The 12643-nt window shown below is 42.8% G+C and overlaps 1 protein-coding gene across 3 annotated transcripts in view; it reads right to left on the bottom strand.

Annotated features, from left to right (window-relative positions):
- SMARCA5 (SWI/SNF related, matrix associated, actin dependent regulator of chromatin, subfamily a, member 5) overlaps positions 1 to 12643 on the bottom strand; it is a 453245-nt gene that overhangs the window by 271834 nt on the left and 168768 nt on the right. For all 3 annotated transcript variants that reach the window (XM_029599292.1, XM_029599470.1, XM_029599377.1), the window contains exons 7-9: positions 11654 to 11809; positions 11406 to 11537; positions 10667 to 10735 (exon numbers count right to left, since the gene is read on the bottom strand). In XM_029599292.1, coding sequence (XP_029455152.1) covers positions 10667 to 10735; positions 11406 to 11537; positions 11654 to 11809 — 357 coding nt within the window. The remainder of the gene's footprint in view (positions 1 to 10666; positions 10736 to 11405; positions 11538 to 11653; positions 11810 to 12643) is intronic.

Below are 12643 nucleotides of genomic sequence, written 5' to 3'. Positions count from 1 at the left end.
AGGTATAGTGGATAATACATTGAAAGAGTCAGCTCAGTGTGCTGGAGCAGTCAAAAAAGCAAACAATGTTAGGAATTAGGAAGGGAATGGTGAATAAAACAGAAAATGCCAGCTCCATGGTGAGACTACACCTTGCTAAGTATGTACAGTCCTGGCCACTGCATCTCAAAAAAGATATACCGTATTTTTCGCTCCATAAGACGCACCTGACCATAAGACGCACCTAGGATTCAGAGGGGTAAAATTAAAAAAAAAAAAAAAAAATTGTGCTAAACCGGCTCTGCGTCTGGGCGTCTTATGGAGCAAATTAGGGGAGTGCATAGCTTTTTTTTTCCTCCCCATTTTGTTTTCGGGTCTGGGGAGGGCCATTTCGGTCCACTCCCCAGATCAGAAAACCTTTCTTTCTCTGGGATCCCCTCCCCCCCCCAAAAAAAACCCCATCCCAACCCTTTAAATTAACAACCCCCACCCTCCTGACTCCCCCAAGACCTGCCAAACGTCCCTGGTGGTCCAGCGGGGGTCCAGGAGTGGTCCGGGAACGATCTCCAGGGCGTGGGCCGTCGGCTGCCAGTAATCAAAATGGCGCCGACGGCCCTTTGCCCTCACTATGTCACTGGGGTCCCAGTGACATAGTGAGGGCAAAGGGCCCATACGGTAGTTGCATTGGAGAAGGTACAGAGAAGGATGACCAAAATGATACAGGGGATGGAACAGCTCCCCTATGAGGAAAGGCTAAAGAGGTTAGGGCTGTTCGGCTTGGAGAAGAAAAGGCTGAGGGGGGATATGATAGAGCTGTTTAAAATCATGATAGGTCTAGAATGGGTAGATGTAAATCTGTCATTTACACTTTTGGATAATAGAAGGACTAGGGGGCACTCCATGAAGTTAGCAAGTAGCACATTTAAAACTAATTGGAGAAAATTCTTTTTCACTCAACACATAATTAAGCTCTGGAATTTATTGCCAGAGGATGTGGTTAGTGTAGTTAGTGTAGCTGGGTTTAAAAAAGGGTTGGCTAAGTTCTTGGAGGAGAAGTCCATTAACTGATATTAAGTTGACTAAGGGAATGGCCTCTGCTACTACTGGTATCAGTAGCATGGGATCTTCTTAGTGTTTGGGTACTTTCCAGGTTCTTGTAGCCTAGTTTGGCCACTGTTGGAAACAGGATGCTCGACTTGATGGACCTTGGTCTGACCCAGTATGGCAATTTCTTATGTACACATGTCCACTCTGTTGCAGATCTCAGTATCATCCACAAATAGACAACGTTACCTTCTAACCCTTCTGAATGTCGCTCACAAAGAAGTTAAACAGAACCAGTCTCAAAACCAATTCTTGTGGCACTCCACTTAACATGGTTCTTTCTTCAGATTAGTTCCATTTATCATTAAACGCTATCAAATAAACCAGTACGTAAATTCACGTCACCACACTGGTGCTCACTCCCAAGATTCTCATTTTAAATCACAAGCCTCCTATGCGTGACTATCAAATGCTTTGCTGAAATCCAAGTAATCACAGAGCACTTTTCCATGATCCAATTCTCCAGTCACCCAATCAAAAAAATCTAGCAGATTTGTCTGACAGGACCTTCCCCTAGCGAATCCATCAACCTCGAGTTGATCAACCAAACTGATTGTAGATAGTGAACTATCTTCTCTTTCTGCAGTCTCTCCAATTTCCCATCACCGAGGTGAGGCTAACCAGTCTGTAGTTTCCAGCCTCCTCTCTGCTACCACTATTGTGAAGTGGGACCACAGCAGCTCTTCTCCAATCCCACAGCACCACTCCCATTTCCAGGGATCTCTTGGACAGGTCTTTCAGTGGACCCACCAGCACATCTCTGAGCTCCCTAAGTATCCTGGGATAAGAACATATAAACATAAGACTTTGCATACTGGGACAGACCAAAGGTCCATCAAGCCAAGCATCCAGTTTCCAACAGTGGCCAATCCAGGTCACAAGTACCTGGCAAGATCCCAAGGGCTAGATAGATTCTAAGCTGCTTATCCCAAGAATAAGTAGTGCATTTATTTATTTGCCATCATTCTGAGGCCAATCACAGTTTACAAAATCAAAAGAAATTCAAATACATTAAGATCAAATACATTGTAATAACGAGGATAAAAATAGTTACAATAAATACATAAATAAAAACAAGAAAAATACACAAAAATAGAAGCCTCAATCATTCCTAATTCCAAATCCATCATAGTTATTCATCTGACACAAACTTAAGATACTGCTTTAATCATTGCCCTCATACACTTGTTTAAAAAGCTAGGTCTTCCAATTTTTCTTAAAAACTGCAAATTCTCTTTGCAGCCTTAGTTCAGCGGGGAGAGAGTTCCATAATTTCAGTCCAGCAATTGATATCTCTCTCTCTCACCTCACTTAACTGTGCATTTTGAACTGAAAGAACTATCAAAAGGCCTTTAATTCATGGATCTCAAATTTCGTTGAGGAGTATAAAGGTGAATAGCAGCATTTAGCCATTCTATTTTTTCATTATAGACAGATTTCTGTAGTAAACACAAAATTTTTAATCTATTCTAAATTTTATTGGTAACCAATATAGGGCAATCAAAGTAGAAGTGATATGATCAAATTTTCTGCAACTCTACTTTAATAATGGTTAAAGGACTTTTCCTCCAGGAACTTGTCCAAATCTTTTTTAAATGTAGCTACACTAATAGAAACATAGAAATGACGGCAGAAGACCAAACGGCCCATCCAGTCTGCCCAGCAAGCTTTCACACTTTTTTTTTCTCTTGGCCCTTAGTAACCTTTTGGTTCTATTTCCCTTCCACCCCTGCCATTAATGTAGAGAGCAGTGCTGGAACTGCATCTAAGTGAAGTATCTAGCTTAATTGGTTAGGGGTAGTAACTGCCGCAATAAGCAAGCTACTCCCATGCTCATTTGTTTACCCAGCCTGTGCAATTCAGTCCTTGTTGGTTGTTGTCTGAATATAAATCCACGTTTCTTCATTCCCCCTGCCGTTGAAGCAGAGAGCTATGCTGGATATGCATTGAAAGTGAAGTAACAGGCTTAATTGATTCAGGTAGTAACTGCCGTAATAGCTTTCTCTACATCCACTGGTAACTCATTCCTGAGCTTAATTGTGAGTTGAGTAAAAAAAAAAAAAAAGCAAGTTTGCTTATCGTAAACAGTATTTCTGTAGATGGCAGGATGAATTAGCTATGCTGTCATGGGAACTGTTTATCAGGCCCAGTAGGCGGAGCTTCTATACTAGAATACAGAGCTTTGCTCTGTGTGGCCGCACAAAAGAACAGATTCTCCTCAGTCTGTGATTAAATAGAACAAGTTTGAGTGGACTATCCAAGGAGGTGGGAGGGTCAGCATAGCTAATTCATCCTGCTATCTATGGAAATACCGTTTACGGTAAGCAAACTTGCTTTTTCCGGTTGATAGCAGGGCTGAATTAGCCATGCTGTCATGGGAGTACTAAGTTCCCAATCACACTAAAGAGGCTTATCATTTTGTTATATTCTTGTTTATTGGGGGGGGGGGGGGGGGGGGGGGGGGGGGGGGGGTTGCGTGATTCTATTGGTGGATAGTCCAAAGTAATCTATGAGGTCAGAGTATGCAGGACTGCTGTCCCCAACTTGGCATCTTCCCTTGTTTGTTGATCTAAGCAATATTGTGAAGTGAAGGTATGTAAAGACGACCAAGTTGCTGCTTTACAAATGTCCACCGACGGCACGTGGCGGAGATGCGCTATGGAGGATGCCACCGCTCGTACCTGGTGGGCGTTCGTAGTAGATGAAAGAGGTACATTTTTCTTCTGGTAACAGAATTGAATACATTGTGCAATCCAACTAGATATTGTCCTCTTTGCAACTGGAAGTCCAGGTGCATTTGGGTTTTATTTATTTATTTCAAGATTCTTATATACCGCGGTACGTATAAAGATACATCACCTCGGTTTACAGACAACATTAATTTTAGCAACAGGCTTTACATAAAACAGTTTATACAAAATTAAACAGCATGAATATATTAATAACAGATTTTACAATTAACCGTTTTAAAGAATATGTAAACAATTCGCATCTTTAAGCTAAAGGTTAAAGGAAAGGAAGAGCTGAGAGGCTCTTGATGCGGAGTGCGTTCTGGTTTTGTAGTACGCTAACGCTCTTTTACAGTCCAAGGTATGTAACAATTTTTGTCGGTTATTTTGATGAGGTTTAGGGAAGAAAATTGGTAGTTCAATGGACTGGTTTAAATGAAAATGCGATACAACTTTCGGAAGGAAGGAGGGATGGGTACGAAGCACCACCTTGTTATGGTAAAATTGTAGGTAAGGACTATAATGAACCAACGCTTAAAGTTCGCCGACTCTACACGCTGATGTTACTGCAATCAAGAATACCACTTGCCATGTGAGGTATTTTATATGTATTGATTCCATCGGTTCGAATGGAGGTAACAAGTTGTTCCAGTATGATGTTGAGATTCCACAGAATTGGTGGTTTAACCAATGGAGGACACAAGTGAATGAGCCCTTTGAGAAATCTCGAGACAAGTGGGTGGACAGAAATTGGTTGTCCTTTGTGTGGTCTATGATACGCTGTGATAGCACTGAGATGTACCCTAATCGAGAAAGTTGCCAGGCCTGCGACATAAGGAATGCAGATAGTCCAATAAAAGTTCAAGGTGTACAGTCCAGGGAGTGCAAACCTTTAGAACACCAGGCCAAGTATCTTTTCCATTTAAACCCGTAGTTTCTACGTGTGGATGGTTTCCTCGAATGCAAGAGGATTTCCTGCGCTTATATTGAAATAGCAAGTGTTGCTTACCTGTAACAGGTGTTCTCACAGGACAGCAGGATGTTAGTCTTCATTTATGGGTGACATCACAGGATGGAGCCCTGTATGGAAAACGTCTGTCAAAGTTTTTACAAAGCTTTGACTGACACTGGCACACTGAGTATGCTCAGCCTGCAATTATCCCTGTGAGCCATAGGTGTCTCCCTCAGTCTCGTCTTATAGCTAAAAGCACAAGCGAAACTAAAATAAAAGTAAAAACGTATACAGACCCAACTCCGCGGGGTGGCGGGTGGGTTTCGTGAGGATTAACATTTTACTGTCCTGTGAGAACACCTGTTACAGGTAAGCAACACTTGCTTTCTCACAGGACAAGCAGGATGGTAGTCCTCACATATGGGTGAGTACCGAGCTGAGGATGCCCGAGAGTGCACCAAATGCACCCAAGACGCGTGAAAAGTGCAATGACTGGGGTGGAATTTGGAACAGAGGGCATCCTGAAACCCTTAACGGGTTGGTGGAAGGATGTTGAGTAGTTAAACCGAAAAGAATAAGAGTAGACGATCTGGCCAAACATGGAGCATGCCAGCTAGTCGTATCTAAGCAATAATGGGCTGCGAAGGTATGGAGAGAACTCCAGGTTGCAGTCTGATAAATATGTACAAGCAGCAGCGGCCGAGGGAAGCTATTAAGGCTGGGACACGCAACAGAGTGTGGTTACACACAGTGTTGTAGTGAAATGCCTGCTTGTTGGTAGAAAAGCGATACAGTCAATTAGGAGGAATAGGTTTGTTTGCCCACTGGAACTCGCAGCTTGACTCTTGCCACAGAAGGAAAGAGTTAGGTGGAATTCCTATGGAATGTAGTGCGATCTAGATAGAATGCAAGTGCACTATTACTGTCCAAGAAGTGGAAAAAACCCTCTCGCTCTGGTGAGCGAGAGGTGTTGGGGAAAAATGGGCAGAGTATATCCTGAGGAAATTGAATGCGTAAAAACCACTCGGTGACGGAGGAACACAGGGTCGGATGAGAACGCAAAGTGTGTAACTCACTGACCCTGTTGGCAGAAATGACATTTATGAGGGAAAGTATTTCCCACGTCAAACTGTGAAATGACAGGAATGGAAAGGATCGAATGGATAACATATGAGACTTATAAGGATAAGATATAGGATCCATTCCATGACTAGTGAAAATAGAGGCGGCTTGATCAGTGGATAATCCATGGTAAGCTGACTCAGAAGGGGTTTACCGTTAATCGGGTATCCCCACTCCCAAACGAAACACCAATTGGAACAGAGGTGTATCTATGTGGAGGATGTCTGAGGAGCAGAATCCGAGGGAGCAAGGGAAGAGAGTTGTGTAGAAAAAGAAATGTATGCGTCATGTGGTAAATCATGCCATTTTGAATGGTAGGATTTATGTGTGGAAGGTTTTGTGACGCTACCAGTACCTGAGAACATCAGTGAGTCTACGATTTGAGACTGACTTGTGAGAAGGCAAATTGGTTACTGGTGTGATAGACTGAGAAATATGGTAAGCATACTGGTTTCGGCCAGGACATGGGTCTGAGGAACAGTGAACCCTGTCCCGGTTCAACATTAGAAGAGTGCTGGCTATGAGAGGCAGCAGAAGAGACATTTAAGAGACCCTTGATGGGAATGCATTGGAAACATGTGTAGGGAGTAGAATCTGTGCACTGTATGGTTCGATTTGGACGCAGAGGGCAAGTTCGGTTGACCTCAGGGTTAGAAAATTTTTCCCGCTACACATGTAGTCCGAGACCATTCGAGAGGATGGAAACCCACATGGAGAAGGTCTGCTAGAACGTTCAGTAAATCTCTTAGCTAAGTGGCCCGAGGATGCATGAAGTGAGCAAGGGCCAAGGGTAGAGCTGCGCAGCTTCCTTGCAGAGCAGCGAAGAGGTTGTGCGTGCTTGTGTGTTGGAAAGCACATTGTCCCTATGCTGTCTGTCTGTATGCACAAAGATTTGTTGCAGAGGCAGTATTGAAAGGCATAAGGGTATAAGTCATGGCTACAAGCTCCAGGAAGTTCATGTGAAACTGTGCCTGGAGTGGAACAGACGCATATTGGGTTGAGAAGCTTTTAGGTCAAACTTTACAACCCTGAGTAAATGCGAGCATGAGCAGAATCAGACTAGGTTTTGGTTCTAGATCTGCAATATGGATGAGGGACGAAAGCGGTTGAACAGCTTAGACCCACTGATAATGGAATTTCACTGAATCTAACCCATAGCAGTTTTGGATCTATGAGGAAAGTGCATAGTGAAAAACCCCATGGCCCGACAATGAAGAATTGAGGGGCTGAGATTATGGAAAAATGCACTCAGGGACATGAAAGAATTTATTAGAATGTCTGCGCATATGCTGGATTGATAAAGCAACAAGGAAGGCTGTCTAAACAAAGCCGTGGAGGCGACAAGAAGGAAGGTCATTATGACTGTGGTGTCCAGAAGTGTTGTATAAGGGATTTATGGCAGTGACAGCAATCCCAGTTAGTAAATGTACAGTGAGTCATGAAGTGAGACGTCCTTGCGTGGAGTGACTGTGGTTATGCAGCTGTCCATGCAAGGAAAAGCATGAATGATGTTGCACTCCGCAGAGATACAGCATTCACCGATAATGATTCAATGAATACCCCAGTTGCCGAAGCTAGTGTAACCGGCAGAGCTTGGGATTGTAATATTACTGACTCACCATGAAGCACATAGAAAGATTAGAGGTAATGTATTTACTGCGATATGGAAGCATGGTAACAAGAGATAGCATGTTACCTGAGCCTTCTGAAGAAAGTTGGTATTTCTGAGGTCCAGGATGGGTGGAGAGTAACTACTTTCTGTTGAAAGAAAGAATAGTGTAATTAAAACTCCCCAAACTCCCCCCCCCCTTCCCCCCTCTGCGCTTTGTAGCGTCTGGGAGAGTGTACCGGGAAGTTTGGTACAAGGTGGGGTGGGCGCTCTGATATCCGGCCAGTTGGGAGACCAGGAGGTGTCCAACTGGAGGGGCTGATGTAATCTGGATATCATGTAACCTCCCACAGGAGCGTGAGCGGTAAAGTCTTACCCGCATTTCTGTGTGCTATACAAGGAGACACAGAGACCTGTCGTCAGGCTTCGAGGTGGACTTATACTTGAGGCAATATTTGCTGGATCTCGTGTTTAGCAGATCAGCGAATGCATCTGCAACTTTGGTTCTGAAGCAGGAACCAGAAGCCAGAGCATTAATCAGTACAGAGCCTCGTTGCTGAAAAGGGAGGAAGCCCTGATGTAATCCCAAAGATATGATAGAGAGGTTCTCTTGGTATTGTGGCTGACATAGCCAGCATAGCGATATGTGACACTAATACGGTTCTTGGAAGGTACATGACCTAGAACTTTTCGAACCATGTGGCTAGAATTAGAGAACTCATCTCAATGGGAATGCCACAGAAGCGGGTACTTACCATCCGACGTGGATCGCCGAAGGATGAGCCGGTAAAGATTACTGGCTCCGTGTGTCAGAATGTCCCCATATACTGGCTCATATAGAGTTAATAGGCCACTATGAGGGCAATGAATGTCACCTTAATACACCTTTCTCCCAGAGGAGCATCCATGGCCCTCTGATCCTTCCCCAGAGACACCAAGGAATGGGTCAGAGTACACTTGGCCCTCGAGAGCAGATTCTATGACCAAAGACTAGTGCGGTAGCTAACATCTGTCGAATCTGAGAGCCTTTCAGATGAGAAAGGCCGCGTCTAACTTCCTGTTGACAGAAGAAATAGAGGGGGTGTTCCCACATCCTCAGCAGTAACTCCACAAGGATCTCATACACTGGGACTACCACGATCTCCTTGGGAGGCTCCACAAACTGGAGGATATCCAGCATTTTGTGCCGGGTACCCTCTTCCATTTGCAACTGAAACAGGATGTCTCTACCATCTCCCTGACAAATCCTGCATAGGTGGTCTTCTGGAGGAGACTTCCTTCTATCAGTAGGAGAAGGCCCTCTAACGCATCATTGCAGACATCAGAGGTGTCATCCTCCCATGGGTCATGGGGCCCTCATCCTCATTGCCCGACGACAGAGATGGGGCCCTGAGTACTCTGCCTCCAGCCAGCAATATGGGCTCAGCTGGCCATGGGGACTCAGCCACGAGTGTCTCTCCTGTCTCTGGACAAGCTTCCTCCTTTGGGAAGCTGTGAACCAACACTGAATCGGTCAGTGGTGTCCCTGATGGCTCCTGGGGTGGCATCGATGCCTGGTAGGTGACACTGGTTGTGTCAGTAAAGCACTAATGAGCACAAAAGCTTAATTGTACCTCTATGAGTATGCTCTCCCGGGAGAAGTACAATTAATGAATCTGGATCCACAATATAATTGAGATAAGTGTCCATTTTGTCCATTTGGATTAAATGTACAAAGTCGTAAGAAAGTATCACTTTAAAATAATGGCTTTCTAAAGAGAAGATAATGTGTTTCCAAAAAGAAGATAATATTTAAAAAAAAATACTACAAAAATAGAGAAAGAAAAAGAAAAATGTATCATTTAAAGACCTATGATTAAACACCACTTCGGGTACGATATTCACTTGAAGTTATCAGTCAAGCCAAAGTGATTTTTAATACCCAAAAGCTTATGAGGTCTTGTAAACGGTTAATAAGGCATTCCCTTACATATGGCTATTTAACAATTTAGGCTACAATAAAATTGACTACCTAACAAAAAGTGTATGTAACTGTTTTCTAACTAATGAATTCATATCATAAGGTTACTATATTAAATTCTTTTAATCAGTTATATAATATCCACACCAGATATTTCTACAGGTCTTATTCTGATAAATTTATATGTTTATCCAAGACCATTTTTATCATCTTCCTCCAGGGTACTCCATCCTCCATGGTAGCTGAGCATGCAACACCCCCCACTTCCAACCACAAGATCCCAGAATAATCCAAACAGCACCAAGACCAGAGTGTGACAGTTATCTGAATATCTGGCCGCCTTGGTCCCCATGGCATTTCCAGAGGATGCTCTGCCATACAAATCCAGTCAAAATGAGGAACATTAATTCCGCTAGAGACTATGAGAACCTGTGTTTCCCAGTAGGGTTTCTAAACAATTGTATTTGTAGCGTATCAAACAGACCCAGTTTAGTTTTTCTATTGCCTCTTCACTTTTGGAATCGTGCTTATCCCATACATTCTTGGAGTCCATTATCATCTTAGCCTCCATCACCCATGCCGGAAGGCAGTCAATGCATCTACCAATCTTTCTGTGAAAAAATATTTCCTGGTGTTGCACTTGTATACCTGCTCAGATCTTATCATAACCCTTTGTTTTAGAACTTTGTTTCCATTAATAAGGGTTTGCTTCTTATAAATTATTAAAACTTTTCAGGTATTTGACTGTCTTTTTTCCTGTCTCACACCAACAACCTGTACAAAGGCCTTTCCCCATGTACCCTACTATTCTTCCAATTCTGGAGGAAATCAAACTCTCTCCTTAATAGCTCTCTCAGATTTATATACCCAAAATTCACGATTCTGCATTTTTTTAGTATTTAAATTTAGCAGGCTATTACGCAAGCGTTTTTAGATTACATTTTATACCATCCACTCTCAGGTATGTCCACTCTATTGCAGATCTTATCTGCAGAAGAGAAACTCTTCCTCCTAATCTCTAACAATATTGTTCACAAAGATACTGAGCAGAACTTGCCCTAAAACCAATCCCTTAGGTACCCTGCTCATGTTTTTCCTTCTTTAGACTGAACAATTTTGATGGTGTCATCAGTAGCACCGAGTACCAGTAAACCATGTACAGTGAGAACACACAATTTAAGGTTACAGTTAGTCAAGTTGATATTCCTTACCATATGGAGACGTTCGACTAGCTTTTGATCCCCGAGACAATTGTTGGTATCAAACCAAGAGTCAAAGTCCTACAAAGTTGGGAACGAAAAATTTCTCAATTTCCACACTAAGTAAAAGGAAATTTAAAAACAGTTTTCAAAATAAAAGAATTGCTATTATAACATTGTAGATGTATCTCACTCCTGATGTCAATGTTCCCGCCATTGCAATCCTTGTCATAACATGTCAGGGTTTAGATTTTTTAAAATTACTTCTTAGAGCCTCCTCTTTTTCAATTGAGCAGTCTCTAGGAAGAGCACAATTCTGCCACTACATGCCAGAACCACACTTTCAAATTTATGAGATTGCTAAGTTTATCTACAATTCCATATCAGCAGTCAGTCCACAAAGCTGGAAAATGGTCACCAGAGCAGATCTTCAGACAGTTCCAGCTGAAATTTAAGCCCTATCACAAGTATATTTTATACTTCGAAATAATAAAATTGAAATGCACAATGAAGCATTTTTCATTTGAACTATGATGTGTGCAAGCAGGTTCTGTCACAAGATTACTTGTTCTGAGGTGAAAGTGAGGGCATCATGCACAAACACAGTAAGAGATGGGACGCAATTTACAAAGAACTAACCATTGAGCCATGAGACTCCAGCTCACTGTGAGCTACATTATTAGCAATGTTGAACTATAGTTCCTGACTGCCCCATTACTTCCTGCTCTAAACCTGGAAGATTGGTTCTAACCTCAGCTGAGTTGAACACATCTGGCAGCAGAAAGTTGAGCAGTGCCCAGAGCTCATGCAGGTTATTCTGAAGCGGAGTTCCTGTGAGCAAGAGGCGATTTGTAGTCTTGAATTCTCTTACAATTTCTGATAACTGTAACAAATACAGACCAGTTATAAATCTGAACTACACCATGCACATGCAACATTTCAGTAGCTTTTTAGTGATTAAAAAAAAAAGTCATTTTTAACATATATACATTCCATTACCTTTGATTTTTCATTTTTGATCCTATGGGCTTCATCTATAACTAGATAGCGCCAATTAAACTTTTTGAATACAGACTTTTCTTTAATAAGCATTTCATATGAGGTTACGCAAACATCCCATTCGCCTGGCAGCAATACATCACGGATGAAAGCAGCCTGTAAAACAAGAAAATTTAGTCATATTAAAGAAAGATTGAAAATCCTGATTTAAGAATTGAAACATCTGTACACTCTTACAGCTGAAACAGGAAATCGTGGTAAACACTGAACCACAAAGAATAAATCCCAAGGACTTATGTTCAAATTGTTTCACTGGGGGCAGACTAGGCAACATTTCATTTGCTCATCTAAAAAGAAAAGTTGCCTTTGCTAAAAATTGCCTGTCCTAATGAAGTCATGTGAACATGAGTATCTTAGGAACGATTATTTCTGATGTTATATGCCAGCATTATTCTGTTTTAAGATCTTGAGGTTAAAAAGACTACACAATTTATTCCCTGAAACAGCACACAGGCAAATCATTCATGGAATGTTATGTTGAAACAGATATGTGCAAGCTATTCCTAGTTTCTACAGCACAAAACAAACTTGGGTACTTTTTAAAAAACAGCGCGCGAACAAAAGTACACCGGTTTTTATAAAATACGCGCGTAGCCGCACGTATGTTATAAAATCCAGGGTCGGCGCACGCAAGGGGTGCACATTGTGCAACTTGCGCGCGCCGAGCCCTGCACGCGTTGCCTGTTCCACCCATCCACCCCCCCAGCACCTTCCCCTCCCTAACCCACCCCTACGGCCCCTATCTAGAGCCCCCCTACCTTTATTCAAAAAGTTACTACTGCCTCCGGGCAGTAGTAACTTACGCGCACCGGCTGTCTGCTGGCGCGGCAGGCCCCAACACAGGCCCATCTGTCGGGACACTCTGCCACTCTCCCGGACCACCCACTCGCCCCCGACCGCCCCTTTCTGCAAGCCCCGGGATCTATGTGC

The sequence above is a fragment of the Rhinatrema bivittatum genome, chromosome 1 (genome assembly GCF_901001135.1).
Source record: "Rhinatrema bivittatum chromosome 1, aRhiBiv1.1, whole genome shotgun sequence".
NCBI lineage: Eukaryota > Metazoa > Chordata > Amphibia > Gymnophiona > Rhinatrematidae > Rhinatrema > Rhinatrema bivittatum.
The sequence above is the reverse complement of the archived record's forward strand: the minus strand, read 5'-3'. Positions and strand labels throughout refer to the sequence as shown.